The following is a 14,464-nucleotide window of genomic DNA, read 5'->3' on the forward strand; positions in this document are numbered from 1 at the left end:
TGAACTATATATGAGTAGAATTGGATTGTGGCCGTGTTCGAACCATATCTTGGAACGAAGACTAATCCAAAATAGAAGGAGGAGATTAACGGTTGGCTTTCCTACAGTATACGGAGGCCCAATCGTAATGTCTTCTGATCAGAGCGCTACGAGATGCTCGACTCATCTCACAGCTACAGTCAACACAATGAGACAAGCTTAATCACATCGGGCTTACAGTGTAGCCACACTGTCAATAAACAGCACCCACAGCTATCCCATTCCCCACTAAGGGGGACTTAAAGTAATTCAGATCAACTGACAGCAACCCCCCCCACAAAAAGAAAAACTTCAGCCTTCCCATGACAACATGGAAGCGATCTGTGGGCTGAACATGGATCCTTGCTTGCATCCACAGGGTTGGGTAAAGCTGTGGGCTTCTTCACCGTGGGTGGCCCCCGTGGACCTGGGCTAATTGTTTCACATCACAGCCGAGCCAGGCTGAGCTCAGACCACCGGCAGCTCGGATTCAGGCAGTTCGACAGCCAAACGGGGTATGCCAGGAAACACTTACAGTGCACGCCCCGCCCCACGCTCGCCTCATGCACACACACACACACACACACACACACACACACACACACACACACACACACACACACACACACACACACACACACACACACACACACACACACACACACACACACACACACACACACACACACACACACACACACACACACACACACACACACACACACACACTTCACCCATCATACATGGCCAACACGGGTACAAGGAATGTCCTCTTCTCCCTGCAGCTTTGGATAATCTGTCAATCCGCTGGTCAGCTGGAAATGGAAATTATACCCCAATGATAATGAATTAAAGGAGCAACACTTGTGTCACACTGGTTTGACACAATGTTCCTGAAATGCGACACAAACACATTTTTTTTTGTGTAATCTTATACGATTAGTTTTTTTTATAGTATCTAAATATTAACTCTAATCCAGTAGACTGGTTCCCCAGCTTTTTGGCTCTTGACCCCAATAAATGTCAAGGGGAAAAAAAGGCTTAAAGAGGAAGTAAGCCATTTTAATCCAATAGACTTTTTGTAAAAATCAATGAATATTTCCTTTTTAAAATCTCATACCTGGTTCTGTAAATTGAAAAACAAAACAAAAAGTGGTGCGGACTGCACCACACAACACTGTGTGTGCAGTTTGCAATCATTACTCCCCGACAACTTAGACGTGCTGGCGACAAACGCCACGACTCAGGGGTTTTGGCTTCGTGGTTGGTGCGTCGGTCTCCAGTACCAGAGGCTGTGGGTTCGCGGACTGGTCAGAGCAGAAAAATCATCAACAACAAAGAGAGAAAAGCTTTCTCCAAAATCGCGTACTGCCCCTTTAATCGGGGCAAAAGTCTAAAAAAAACTTTGATTAATTTAGTGTAACAGAAAGTCATGTTGTTTTCTTTTTGTTTCCCTATCCTGTTAATCATCTTGTGACCCCTCAGATTTATCTTGTGACCTTCTGCTGGGTCCTGAGAGCAAGTTGGGGAAAATCTGATCTGCCATCAGAAGTGAGTCAACTGATTGCACCTGCCAATTGCCCAGTAGCTCATCCAAGGGACTACAATTGTGCCAAATTACCACATAAAGCTTGAGGAGTATTTTGGGGTATTAATGACTTCATTGGGCGGCTCGCAATAGAGAGTGACAGGGAACGTAGGGAGATAGGGGAGGATGACACAAGGATGAAGTCCTTCGAACTGGGGGACATTGCAGCCATGCGGTTTGACTTTTAGACCCACTAGATGACAGAGGCGCATCATGCTCCAGCTTTGGTAGAAAAAAAGAAAGAAGAAAAGGGCTGCTGCCATGTGGATGACACATAGATTCACAAGTGGGACAAAATAACAGGCAAGTACATCAGCACACAGAGCACTTTGAGCTGCTCCAGGCCTACAGTTCCCAGATCTGTCACTGGAACAAGACTGGGAAATAACAGAAAATCCTCCAAGTGCACACAGGACTGTTAATCACCCGGCATCCCCACTGCCTACTGCTTTTTCAAGGCCTGTTTGACTTTAAGTAAACACGTGCAGGAAATGTATTCGGTGGCTCTAAACATTTATATGGGGGCCTTGTGCTTCAAACAGCTTCATGGCCAGCACATCTTTCAAGAAAAGTGCTTAGCGAGCCATTTGTCACACGCATGATAATAGGGCATGGCAATGCATGGCATGCGACGCACAGCAGGGCTATATCAGGCTTGCTACGCCTTTGGTTTTCTGTGCACACTATCTGTATCATTGATAGACGATGTAATTTGGTTTGCCGGATCCTGATCTGATGAAACCAAACGTCTGTACATTGTAATACAGAGCTAATGTTTTGTGAGCTCCACTCTGTGACCTATTTCTGTGATGAATGCATTCTCTGATACAGGTACTAGGGGAAGGATGGAAACACTGGCTGTAAAAAAAAAAGGAAAAGAAGAAGAAGCACAATCTAAAGTGGAATATCCAAAAAGCTTTCGGTGAGTTCATGGAAGCATTAAGGAAAATCGCTTCGTGAGTCGCTGCGTACGTAAGCTCTCATCTCTCCTTCTTTCCCATTTCTCCAATTTCATCTAAGAGAATATCCTTTGTTAAGCTGTTCTCAATGAGCACTGTTGTTAAGTGCTGCTCACTCTGCACTCCCGGTCATAATCCATTGTGTTGTTTGCCCCTCGCTCGGTGTACATTTCCATCGCAAATTCCAATGTGAACAGTCAATAACATGCACAGATGTGGCCATTGTAAAAGCCTCACTTTTTAATTCAGAAGAATGTAGTATGGTGAATTACAGCTGCACCCCGGGGACACACTTCAGACAAATGTTTCACTGTCTCTGCGGCCAGAAAATACATATTTTTTAAGAATTTGGTTGAAAGAGTTGTTCTAATTTTTACCCATTCTGAGTAAATTTGTGAAAGAACAAAGAAACCATGAAAAAAGACAGCTGGATAGATGCTGTATGAATGCACTAAAAGGGGGATTTCTGCCGTCGCTGCTCTTCTGCTTCGCCCAATCAGCGCGAGTTGTGAAAACAACTAACATATTAACCTCAGGGTTGATATAAACATGTACGCCAGGACTTCATTTCCTCCTCACCATCTTGCTGCACTCATCAGTTTTGTGTGCAACACGCTACTCCAGAGTCAACATCAGTGAAAAGGGAAACAGTACATGATAATGATGTTCCCTGACCTCCTTTAGACAGTAAGTATAATCCATGATGTTGTTGTCTCTTGCCTCCCATCTTGTTCCACAGCTGTACTGTACCGAACAGCCTGAAAACTAATGTCAAAGGCCATGAAGCTAAGCTGCACTCTTTATATTAGCCCTATAATTCATTGAAAAAAAACAAACTTTTCACGTATGTTTAAGTCTTGATCACAAGCTAATACGGTTGCTTGACATGTGGCATGAGTGTATCCCGTGCGCAATTCCAGTGATGACAGTAAATGAGCTGACGGGACAACCACCGCTGCCCTTTTATGGCGATGTTGGAAAAATAATATCACATTGTTTATTTTTCCATTCCGCATCTCCAGCAAATCTAGCGCCGGAACATCTGTAATCTTTCACCCCTATGACATTGTAGTGAAACTCTGCTTGGGAAATAATTCATATGCTGAACTCCCTCATGCCCAGTGAGAGAGAGAAAAAAACCGAGATGAATCTCCCCCGACTGTGCCCTAAATATGTGCCGTACAGGAAGTCGGCCCTATCGGCACAGGCAGGGGAACATGCAAAGTACACGCGTCACACTTTTGTATTCTCAATGTGCTGCACTGCACTCTGGGGACTCTCTCAATTTACAAGCCTCGAAGCCACTCAAAATAAAGTCACGCACGTTTCACTTAATACGGGATCGCTCGGAAACAAAACAACAAAAAAAAAAAAGGGTGACACATAAAGCAAGCTGAATCATCTGTGCTGCAAAACCAGATGACTGTGCATGTTGAACAGGCCGCAGAAGAACGCACCTCCACCCCCTCCGCTTGGATCAGGTGCACAGTGGAGATGTTGACATGGTTTGCAGAACATCCCCGTGGCCTAATGACCCCGAAAACCGTTTCCTCTGAATGGATCGCTCTGCAAACAAGCTTCATAGCGATACTGTATCATCCCATCCACAGCGAGGGCCACTTTGATCGGCCAACTCCAAAGGAGAGCTAAGAGCTTACTCACTCTCTTGCTCTTGTTTGAATACACAGAAGAAGAAGAAGAAGAAAGCCTCCCGCTCGTTGTGCCACTCGGTCTGCAGTGGCTTCTCCTGCGAGTCCTGGTGTCATGGCGAGTCGCAGCAGAGGGATGTTTGGGTGAGATGCTTGTGAGATCAGAGATGTGCTCTCATCCAAGTTTGGGCAGAAGTTTCACTTGTGTCTGTTTGCTCATCATCACATGACACCAGCACCACCATCATCATCATCACCATCACCACCACCACCACCACATGTACTTTACCATCGATATTGATGATACTTGTGACCAACTGGGACCCCCCCCCCCCCCCCCCCCCCCCAAACAATAAACAATAAAATAAAACTCACCGCTATGCGCGTGGAGCTCTTCTGCGCGCCCTCGGCGCCCTTCTGCTCCCCGTTGGACCTGCTGTACTCCGGGGGCTGCTGGTTGGCCGCCCGGCCGCCCTTGGTCTTGCGGCTGCCGGGCCCCTGGTGGACGATGTTGAGCAGGTGCAGCGTGCTCTCGTGCTCGCGGTCGGAGCTCTCGGCCTGGCCCCGCTGGTAGCGGCTCTCGCAGGTGGAGTGGTGCCGCCGGCACAGCTCGATGCGGGCGCGCAGCCGCTCCACGATGGCGTTGTGCAGCTGTGGCACCGCGGAGCCCCGGGAGGCGGCCGCCCCGGGCCCGCCGGCCGCGCCGCCGGGCATGCCCCCCAGACCCACACCCAGCATGGGCACGAATGCGCCCGAAGCAGACTGGGCGGGGGTCGCCTCTCCCATGCCCGCGGGTCCGCCGGCAAGTTTGGCGACTGAGGTCCGCTGAGCTTAGAATGGACCACAGCAGGCTGCGGGCATGGAGGGAAACAATGCGTGTGGACTCGGCTACGATCCCATGTGGGGGGGGGGGGTACTAGACTGTGTACGCACAAACTCACTTCAGACACGGATACTTTTGCGCAATTCTTTCGCCGAACGTACAACAATGTTATATGGATTAGAAGACGGAAGACAAAAAAAATGCTCGCCTACAAAGTAAGACGGGGGTCAGTGTGAACTCATGTTCCACGGAGTGTCGCAGAATGGCATGAGTGATCTCCTCCTCCAGGGTGTCAGCTTCTCATAATAAAAAAAAGGGAGAAAAAAACAGAAAAAGAAAAACCCAAGTGTAACGACTGAACGAAGGCGCGGAGACGGCGCGCTCACACCGCGGGAAGGAGCCCGCGCCTCCGCCTCGCGATCACGGACACATTCTAGTCACTGCGAGCCCCGATGGTTTCATTCCCCCTGTCGTCTCGAGGTGTGGGGGCACACTTACTGAACCGACGGGGGGGGGGAGCAGTAGCGCTGCCCAGTGTCGTCAAAGTAGGAAGCGATCGGTCGCACGAACAAAAAAAACCCTGAAGAATCCACAAAACGCACGGACCGCAGGAAAACTTCACGACTCACGGCATTTTGTTTAGGAAATTAGTCTTCTCCGTGCGTCTCCCTCCCTCTCCCTCTCTCTCTCCCTCTCTCTCTCTCTCTCTCTCTCTCTCTCTCTCCAACCGGACCGAACAAAAAAGGGGGTCTGGCTTTGTGAAATTGCAAGTCCCCCCCGGCTCCTCGCCGCCGACCGCGCCAAGAGACGTCGCCCAGTCCGATCAGATATCCGTCTGAACTAGTCCATCAGCAGCTTCAGTCCGTCCGAGCGGTGCGCCGAGGCAGCGGCGGAGCCTCCGTCCACACACAGACCCTCATTGTATGAACATTCCTCCCTTCGACGTGAGCCACTCGCCAGAGCGCGGCGGGGGCGCAAAGGCGCCCTCTGCTGGACGGAAGGGGAACTGTCCTGCAAGGCCTAAGAGGGGGGGGGGGGGGGGGTATCTGAGTGTAAGATTTAGTATTTAGTATTCCTATCATCTTCTTGCGATTTTTCTTTGACATCTCTTTGGGAAAAAGTAACTGATGGTGGTGTATTTGGTAAGTCTTCAGAGGTTCCCAGGCCGTCGTCGGTACAGGACTACGCTCAGTGAGTATTCTGTTTGGATAACACAAATATTGTGACAATTATGTAGAATATGACACACTGTAATTGCATGTGTCACACCGCATGTCCCATGCCACATATGGTGGCCCTGACGTGTGCAAATCACTGCGATGACATCGTGTGTTTTTGCGATTTGTGGTCGCGTTTTAGCGTTTGGGTCGTGTTTAATCATTTGCTTCTGTGGTTTCTTTTTCTGCCATCGCGCTGTAGGATTTCCTGCTGTGTTTTTCTTATTTGCCGTCATGTTTTCATATTTGGCGCTGCGTTTCTTATCAGCTATTGGGTTTTTTTTGTAATTTTCCGGTCGGGTTTTCCCCAATTGTCGTTGTGATTTGCACTTTGGGGCCACCATACATATGAGATTCAGGCTTATTCTATCTCAAAAGAGAAAACTATCTGTTTGGTTGTAGTTTAGTATTAATATTCACATTAGGCCTGTATCAAATTTTCACCCAAGGAACAATAAGAACTTTGAAACACTGAGCACTCACTCTGCATTTATATTCTACATTTACAACTATAAGCAACAAATGTAAAGCATACCAGTTGTGGCACGTGACCTTTCTGTTCATGCAGAAAAAAAGGATTTTTGTCCCAAACAGATCCACCGACCTCTCCGGAGTGAACAAGCAGACAATCTGAACCCGGCCAATTTACCAATTAGCCAATCAAAGGAGATGATTGGCCCCTGACGCGCCACCTCCGCATGCTGTCCAAATGAGCTCTCTCATTTCCTGAGCACTGACAAGTGACATCTGTATGAACAGCAAACCTCTCCAACGCCTCTCTTTGGATCTGTATGTCAAACACAGAAGTAGACACAGACTGCTCCATTTGCCCATCAACACAATAAAAAAGGAGGAGGAAAAGTGAGCGGCTAATCCAGTTGGTTTTGACCCCGGTAGAAACCCCCTCTTCAGTCAATTCAATGTAACACAGCTACTGATTTAAGCAGAGGGTCGTATTGGAGGGGGCTGCGGACTTACCCACCGTGAAGACGTATACTGATGCCACTTTAGGCAACAAGCACCGACGGTCACAGAGACGGGATGTGTGTTTGTGTAAAGCAGAAGGAAACTGTAGCTCTCAGAGGAAAACCACAGGGAGAACCTGTCAACGCTGAAAGAGCCCGAGAAGAAACCCGTCCTGTGGGACTAGCCATGCTTCCCAACTCTAATAAAAATAATAATAATAATTAATCATTTGGGGTTCAGCATCTTGCTGCTTTGACAGGGAAAGAAAGATTGGCTGTTTTGGTTTAAAACCTGTTGACTCTGCAGTTATGATACAATCTCTTGCAACACTCACTTCTCAAAACCTGGAACTGGGACATGGTCCGACCCCGAGTCATGACGTTGGCCTTCCAAGTTACTATTACTGTAGTCCGCATGACATGAGGATATCATTATGGACGTATTTGGGGACGACAACAGATGATGCGCTGAATAAATTCAACTTCATAATTCATAGCAGGACACCTGAAGAACACTGCTGGTAAATAACTGAGTCAAAATGTTTAAATCTAAGTTCAGTGGTAATTTGATTGCAGATTTCACTTCATGCTTCATGGGATTTTGTTATATTCCTTCAGGGCGTTGACGATGAAATTGTAGCAAGGCAAAAAAAACAACCAACAACAACAACAACATAGACCTCTGGAATGTAGAATTGCTGATATGCATAAATATAGAACTCCCATCCCCAGGTTTCGTATTGCAATATACAGTATAGCTGCAAAAGTAACTTGTGCAACCATTGCAAACACTTAAACCAATACAAATGTATTTAGGGAAGGATATCCCTATGGATTGTGTTTATGAATATTGTAAGGATTTCTTTTCTTGCTGCTGTTCATTCCAGATCAATATTTGCAAGGCCAATACTGGCCGTTGTGGCGCCAAACGCTACCTAGTATCAGTATCACTGTTATCCATTGTTCATTCATCGATCAAGAAATATTCTTTTCATTGCACTTTTTTTTAGCTGCCTCTCTTGGTCAGTTAGTCAGGGACTTGGTTGAATAAGAAAAGGTTTGGTCGATTAGTCATTTTTATTTATGGGAAATTACACACTCGCCGGTGGTCAGTAATGGAAAATCGTAGTCACATCTGGAGGTACAATAGTAGTCATTCAATAGGCTTTATAAGAGATTCTGGGGAAACAAATGATGCACTTGTTATGGAAAAAAATGATAGGGCCGCATTTAAAATGTGCAAGGTTTTGGTATAAAAATATTTTTTTCATTATGCAGGTCTGAAAGGTGGCTATTGTACATTGCAGTGCATCAGCTTTCAAAAACCAATATGGGCTGAATCCCTAACTAGAGCAACTGTAGCTCGTCATCTCGTCCTGTAAACACCGACGGATGCAGGTGTCGTCCTGCACAACAGGGGGCAGCAGACGTCACCCATTTCTTGTTGTCACAGGACCATTGAAAAAAAAAAAATCTGTGGGTGAGAGATGAGTGGCGGTATCGCTGATGTCAGGAAACGGCGTTTTGGTTTATATTTAAAAAAAGGAGGAACCTTAACATCACACTTTCACTTCTTGATTTATTCTATGTCCACAGTTTAAGTCTACCATAATACAGGAATAACAAAATCTTGTATTCTTGTGAATCCCAAGTTAACTGTACCACATCACCAATCACACTGGCGTCGTTTGTCATATTGCTTCACAAAATCCAGACTGTTTTGCATACATCAGTGTTAGTAGAGAGAATGTTTCCTCCAATGTTTGGTTGTTGTCGTTTTTCTTTCTTTCCTTTTGGTAAAATTTTTTATTTTACAATTATCAACTCCAAAACACACAATAAATTAATAAATTAAAACACGAGCAATCTGCAAATGCCTTACAGTAGTAGCATTAAAAGTGGTTTTAAAAAATAAAAAGTGATCGCTACTGGTACAGTACGTCAACCCAGTGACAGTCCGACAGTAGATCTGAGCAGTGTTTTCAGTGTCACCCAGTCTGGCTGCCATTTAACATACTACAATTCACAATCTACTACAACACGTACACGCCTCTTCTGCTTACAACGGGTGTCTTGTCTAGATAATAAATTACACATCTATTTCACCTCAAAGACTAACAGGGAGACAGGCTCGTTTCTTCAGTTTTTTTTCTTTCCTCTTTTCGATCTTTGCCCTCCATGAATCACAGTTCACCCAGGAAGGGCTTCGCCAGTGCAACTCAAACTGCCAGCCTTCACCAACTCATGCATAGATCATAAAAAAAACAAAAAGGGAATTAAAAAACAAAAAGGAATAAAATACATGTTGTCACAAACGTAGCTTAATTTAGCCTGACCCCGTTCTCATGAATATCGCTTGCTTACACCTATCAGTAAAAAATAATGATAAAAAGAATACAAAAGCAGTAAAAAATGGTAGAAAATACATTAAGAGGTAAATCTTAATGAAATAATCAATAATACCATCTAGCACTGCCTGGCCACACTATTCAAATAGGGATTCACCCTTCAGTGGTTCCAGCCCACAGTGAAATACTGGACTTAAGTTGAACTAGAAACGTATCATTCAGTTGTCCTAAATACAATATGGCTCTTCCTTGAATAATATGGCAAAAAAAAAAAAAGGTTCTTCAAGGCAAACTTTATAGTCTCAAGTGGAATGAAAACATAAGGCAAATTAAACAAATAGAAGAGTTAAGGAAATTAAGAAAAAAAACATTCTTTCCTCAACTCTTTTTTTTTTTTTTTTTTTAGTGACTAAGATCACTGGCGTATCTTCATCGTGGCAGGTTGCCTTTGCAAGAGCAGCACAACGTTGCAATGCTGCGGTGCCCACAGTCAACAAGATGTGCTGCAAATATGTCATTCTATTAATAATTTACATAGGAAACAATTACTCTCCAGAGACCCAAGCTGCAGTGTGTGAAGACCGAAGACACAAATCAGTGACTGGTTGAATTCTGGGAAACATAAATAAGCTGTTCTCCCACCTACTCCGCTTGTGTTTACTGGGCTGGTCCCCGAACTCCGGCTTTACTTCTCCAACTCGATCGTTTCCTTGGTCGGTGCACATTTGAAATGAAATGTACATAATTGTTACCTGAAGTGAACTAGCCACTGGTGTCAAAACCTACAAAGACACACAAGGTACCTCATGTATGTCTTTGTTTTTCTTCATTCTGTACATTTGGACGCTACAGACTTTTGTACCTGCTTTGAAATAATCGGCCTGCCATCCAGCCTGGCAGCTTTTAAATATGGCATGGGCTCATACTTAATTGAAACTGAGGCAACAGTCATGCACAGTTATCATTAGGGCTTCTGACACAGGCCTCTGAATCGCTGTATTCCCCCCCCCCCTCCCTCCTCTTACCAGACATGCACTGCTAAGCTGAAATGATTGCCTGCAGTGAAAATAATCTCCTTGCTGCTTTTGCGAGACTCAGCACAAATGACAGATTGAAGTGAAAAGAGGGAGTCTGCCTGCGTGCCAAATTTGGAGTGCATCTTGGCATTCCTGAGACCAGTAAGCATACTCTCACATTATATTCAAATGGTTATCGACTCTGCTACTGTGTTAAATGACAGCAACCGGGTAAATGATTTGCTAGATGCAAAAGAAAACGTTAAGACTGTTGCAGAGGGGGGGGGGGGGGGGGGGGGGGGGGGGGGGGCGTGGGTGGCACGGCTTTGATGAAAAACCTGCCATTTATAAAGGATGGATTGATAAATAAGGATGATATACATACACGTTATCAATTGGCCATACACTGTTGTATATAACAGCCTGCATGAAGAGCTTTGGCAGGACACTTCACCTCCACGGCCTGATATCCTTCATGTTAGCAGAAGTACTGCAGAAGTAATCATCACAGAGAACAGGCATCGGATAGGTTATGGCTTTTTGTCCACACATTTCAGGCAACCAGTATTCATGGTAATGATAGCAACACGACACAGGAAATGCTTGCCCTTGGATTAGGGAATATGTTTTTTTCTTTGTCATTTTTTTGTGGGGGCGGGGTAGGGGTGCAGGTCAGTGTCAGGACTTGACCCCCTTAGCGGGCTCAGTAGACTGCCGCACATCGGTCCACTCCTGCATGGTGCTTTGCAGTGCCTGGGTCTTCTCCTTGTCGACTTGCACGTAGTCCACCTTCTCATCCGAGGTCACAGAGGATGTGGAGGGCTGCAGAATGATAAATAAGGCAGGAGTGAGATTCTGGCCTGAAGGGCCGACTGCACTGTGGTGAGACACAAGAACAATCGCTGTAGCAAATTAGAAGCGTCAGAGGGGGGCGACGCGTACCCACACGAACCCCCTGTTCATAGGCTAAACATAAAAAAAAAATTTTATACACACACACACACGCACATATATATATGTGTGTGTGTGTGTGTCTATGTGTGATCTATGCACACACACACGCGCGGATGAAAAAATGCCTTGGACAGGGTAATTTAGTCCACACAGAATCATCTGTTTACTTTTCGGTGTGGGCTGGGCGACCCGGGCTGGAAGTCCAGTGCAAGGTAGTCCACATTGCCGCACTTCCGTGGGGCCGGGCTGCTGGTGCCACTCATGGCTGGAGAGGTAGACGCTGGGTTCTGCTAATGGGGACAGGAGGGAGGTTTCACTCACACAGGCTGCAGTGCGTTCGCGTAGCATGCAAACAAAGTGAATCATTAAAACAAAGAACACAATGTGCTCGCCCGATCTGCCCTCCAGCTATTGGAACTCACCATAGCCACATAATTCTCCTCACTGTCTGCAGAGTCGGTGCTGGTGATGCTTTGTGTGGAGATGGGTCGACAGTGCTGGGAGGATATGGAGTTCATAGCAGGCCTGGAGCAAAACAAACAGGACAATGGGTGCTTTTACCTTCTGACCTCAGGCAGAAACAAAAGCACGGCACCAGTATGCCCCATCACACTCTGTGTGTGCGTTCGTGTGTTTGTGTGTGTGTTTTGTGTGTGTGATTTATCTTGAATGACTGATATGACTCACATGGGCCGTATCCAGGACATGGTGACTGGACTCTTAAATGGCAGCTCATCAATAATCCCATTGTTCTTCAAATCGAGAGGTGTTGGCTTTGCTGCGGAAAACAAGAGCAGACACTTTCAACACAAAAAGAAATGCTGTCTTTGTAATACAATATTCAGTGCTGTCTTTTCGAGCTGACGCGAAGGCAAGGATAAAGATTCAACAAAATTTCGACTCGAGATCTTTTGAGAAACGTACATTTCCTGTTAGGTTTGAGGTTGCGGTTGATGGGTGGTGGTGTGACATCGCTGAGACGGCTGGGCCTGTGACACAGCGAGGCGCTGCTCCCCTTACGGGCAGGTAACGTTGCAGAGAATCCTGGGAAGTCAAAGTGATGCGGCCCAGGGCTCATAGGGATGTAGATATTCTTAGGACTGTCAGCTAGGGCAGCGCTGAGTGGCGAGGAGCCAGGATTCATGGGCACATAGTTGTCATCCGAGTTGCCGCTGTCCGAGCGAGTCAGAGGTGCTTTGGTTCTCTGGTGCCAAAAGACAAAGGGGTCACACGACTCTCAATCTCTCTGGGCTCAATTTTACAGAAAAAAAACCAACTCAACTGGAGTAAATATGGTAGAAATACATTTTCTCCCTCCGCAGTTCGAGATTCTTTTTTTTCGTTGCACTGACAGCATCTATCTGAAGACGGAGTGCAGTTAAAGGGAGACGGTGACTCACCAAGTAGGAGCTGAACCCGTCGTTGACAGACTCCACCGACTGGCCTGAGTTGTTGAAATGGATGGGACGGTGATGGCTGTTAGTTTCAAAGGAGGAGCCTGTGGAAAGAGGCGAGGAGACAAATCAATATTTACCACCGCTATAAACTCTAAAAGGAAATAAGAAAAAAGAAAAATCCCCCTGCAGCGAAAAATAGTACAGTGCCAAGCCCACACGAGTCAAATGTGATCACGGCGATAAAGGCCGATTTAGACAAAAAAAAGAGAAGATATTTCAAGGAGTAAACTTGTGCTTCTAATGGAATAAACAGCACGTGAGTGACAATTAATTAAATGCTTCAGTGCATTATACTTAGTCTTTGCAGCACAGGTGTGGGAACAGCATGTAGCCTCACTAACAGGGGTCACAGGTCAATTCTTGCCTCTGGCTATACGAGGCCCGAGCATGGACTTTGCAAAGCGGAGAACATGGCATACTAAGAGGCCATGCATTGTGTCTGCAAGTTTTTTTTTTTTATTGCTCATCAGCCTGGAACGAAACATTCTGGAGTAGGGGCTGTATGGCTTGAATTTCATTAGTGTCTCAACAGAACAGTGTCTGCCAGACTGGCTCCTTTGTTTCTGCTCAGCTGCTGGTGTTAAATCAGTAAAGTGAGAGATAGAGGAAGAGGGAAAAGTGGGGGTGGCGGGGGGGAGGAAAAGGAAGCGCACAGTCGCCGCAGTGCCACGAGAGGATGGACTGATCGAGTCAAGGGTTTGCGTTTGAAAACAGGAAACAGGTGAAATGTGCGATTTCAAGAGATTCTGTGCGCGAGTCAACAGACGCCGTGTTTAAAGGAGCAGGCGGCATTGAGGAGGAACACGTTAGGGAAAAAAATTACCTCTGTGCAGCCTGATGTTCTCAACAGCGGGGAGAGTATTCCTGCGTGGGATAACCGACACCGCAGACGTCAACTCGCCGTTCTGGCTTCCTACCGACTGGGGACTGCCCCACTGCCCCTCTGACCCCTGGCTAGGTTTAGGGGGCCTGGGAGGGGGAGCACAGGAGGACTCAGAGCTGGAGGGCGTCAAGGCATTGTGATTCTTATCAAACGTCCGGGGGATCTGATAGAAGGAGCCGGGCGTCGTCGGAAGGTCATAATTGTCCGTCGGGCGCTCACAGTTGTGCATGGTGGCGAGGGCGTTGCAGGGCGTTTTGAAGGAGTAGACCTCCTCGTTCTCCAGCTCGGGCTCATCGAGACCGCCGTGAGCCGGCCCCTCGGAGCTGTAACCCCGCGGGAGCATGTAGCAGGCCTCCTGCGACGAGTCGTCGTGCGCTGGCAACTGGTGTTTTCCCGGCTTAGGCAGGCTGTAGAAGCCATGCAACTGGCCGCCCATGCCGTTTAGACAGTGGGAGAAGCCATGGGAGAGTTTCTGCACAGCAGAGTCACTCCCGACAAACAGATTGCTTCGTGTGGCCTGGGAGAAGCTGGCACTCCTGCAACATGGACAAAGACATATATATATATATATACTCAGTGTTTATTGT

At 46.6% G+C, this 14,464-nt stretch overlaps 2 protein-coding genes across 4 annotated transcripts in view; both read right to left on the reverse strand.

Moving 5' to 3' along the window:
• Positions 1-5,985, reverse strand: part of zmp:0000001236 (mastermind-like protein 2) — a 36,168-nt gene extending 30,183 nt beyond the window's left edge. Inside the window, exon 1 of the mRNA XM_035622057.2 lies at positions 4,590-5,985. Coding sequence (XP_035477950.1) covers positions 4,590-5,000 — 411 coding nt within the window. The 5' untranslated portion in view covers positions 5,001-5,985. The remainder of the gene's footprint in view (positions 1-4,589) is intronic.
• Positions 5,986-8,778: 2,793 nt separating this feature from the next.
• Positions 8,779-14,464, reverse strand: part of gab2 (GRB2-associated binding protein 2) — a 33,657-nt gene continuing 27,971 nt past the window's right edge. For 2 of the 3 annotated variants that reach the window (XM_035622058.2, XM_035622060.2), the window contains exons 4-10: positions 13,818-14,413; positions 12,938-13,035; positions 12,462-12,741; positions 12,225-12,315; positions 11,960-12,062; positions 11,705-11,827; positions 8,779-11,405 (exon numbers count right to left, since the gene is read on the reverse strand). In XM_035622058.2, coding sequence (XP_035477951.1) covers positions 11,262-11,405; positions 11,705-11,827; positions 11,960-12,062; positions 12,225-12,315; positions 12,462-12,741; positions 12,938-13,035; positions 13,818-14,413 — 1,435 coding nt within the window. In that variant the 3' untranslated portion in view covers positions 8,779-11,261. The remainder of the gene's footprint in view (positions 11,406-11,704; positions 11,828-11,959; positions 12,063-12,224; positions 12,316-12,461; positions 12,742-12,937; positions 13,036-13,817; positions 14,414-14,464) is intronic. The other variant, XM_035622059.2, reaches the window with a different exon arrangement.

This window comes from Scophthalmus maximus, chromosome 11 (assembly GCF_022379125.1).
Source record: "Scophthalmus maximus strain ysfricsl-2021 chromosome 11, ASM2237912v1, whole genome shotgun sequence".
In the NCBI taxonomy this organism is placed as follows: domain Eukaryota; kingdom Metazoa; phylum Chordata; class Actinopteri; order Pleuronectiformes; family Scophthalmidae; genus Scophthalmus; species Scophthalmus maximus.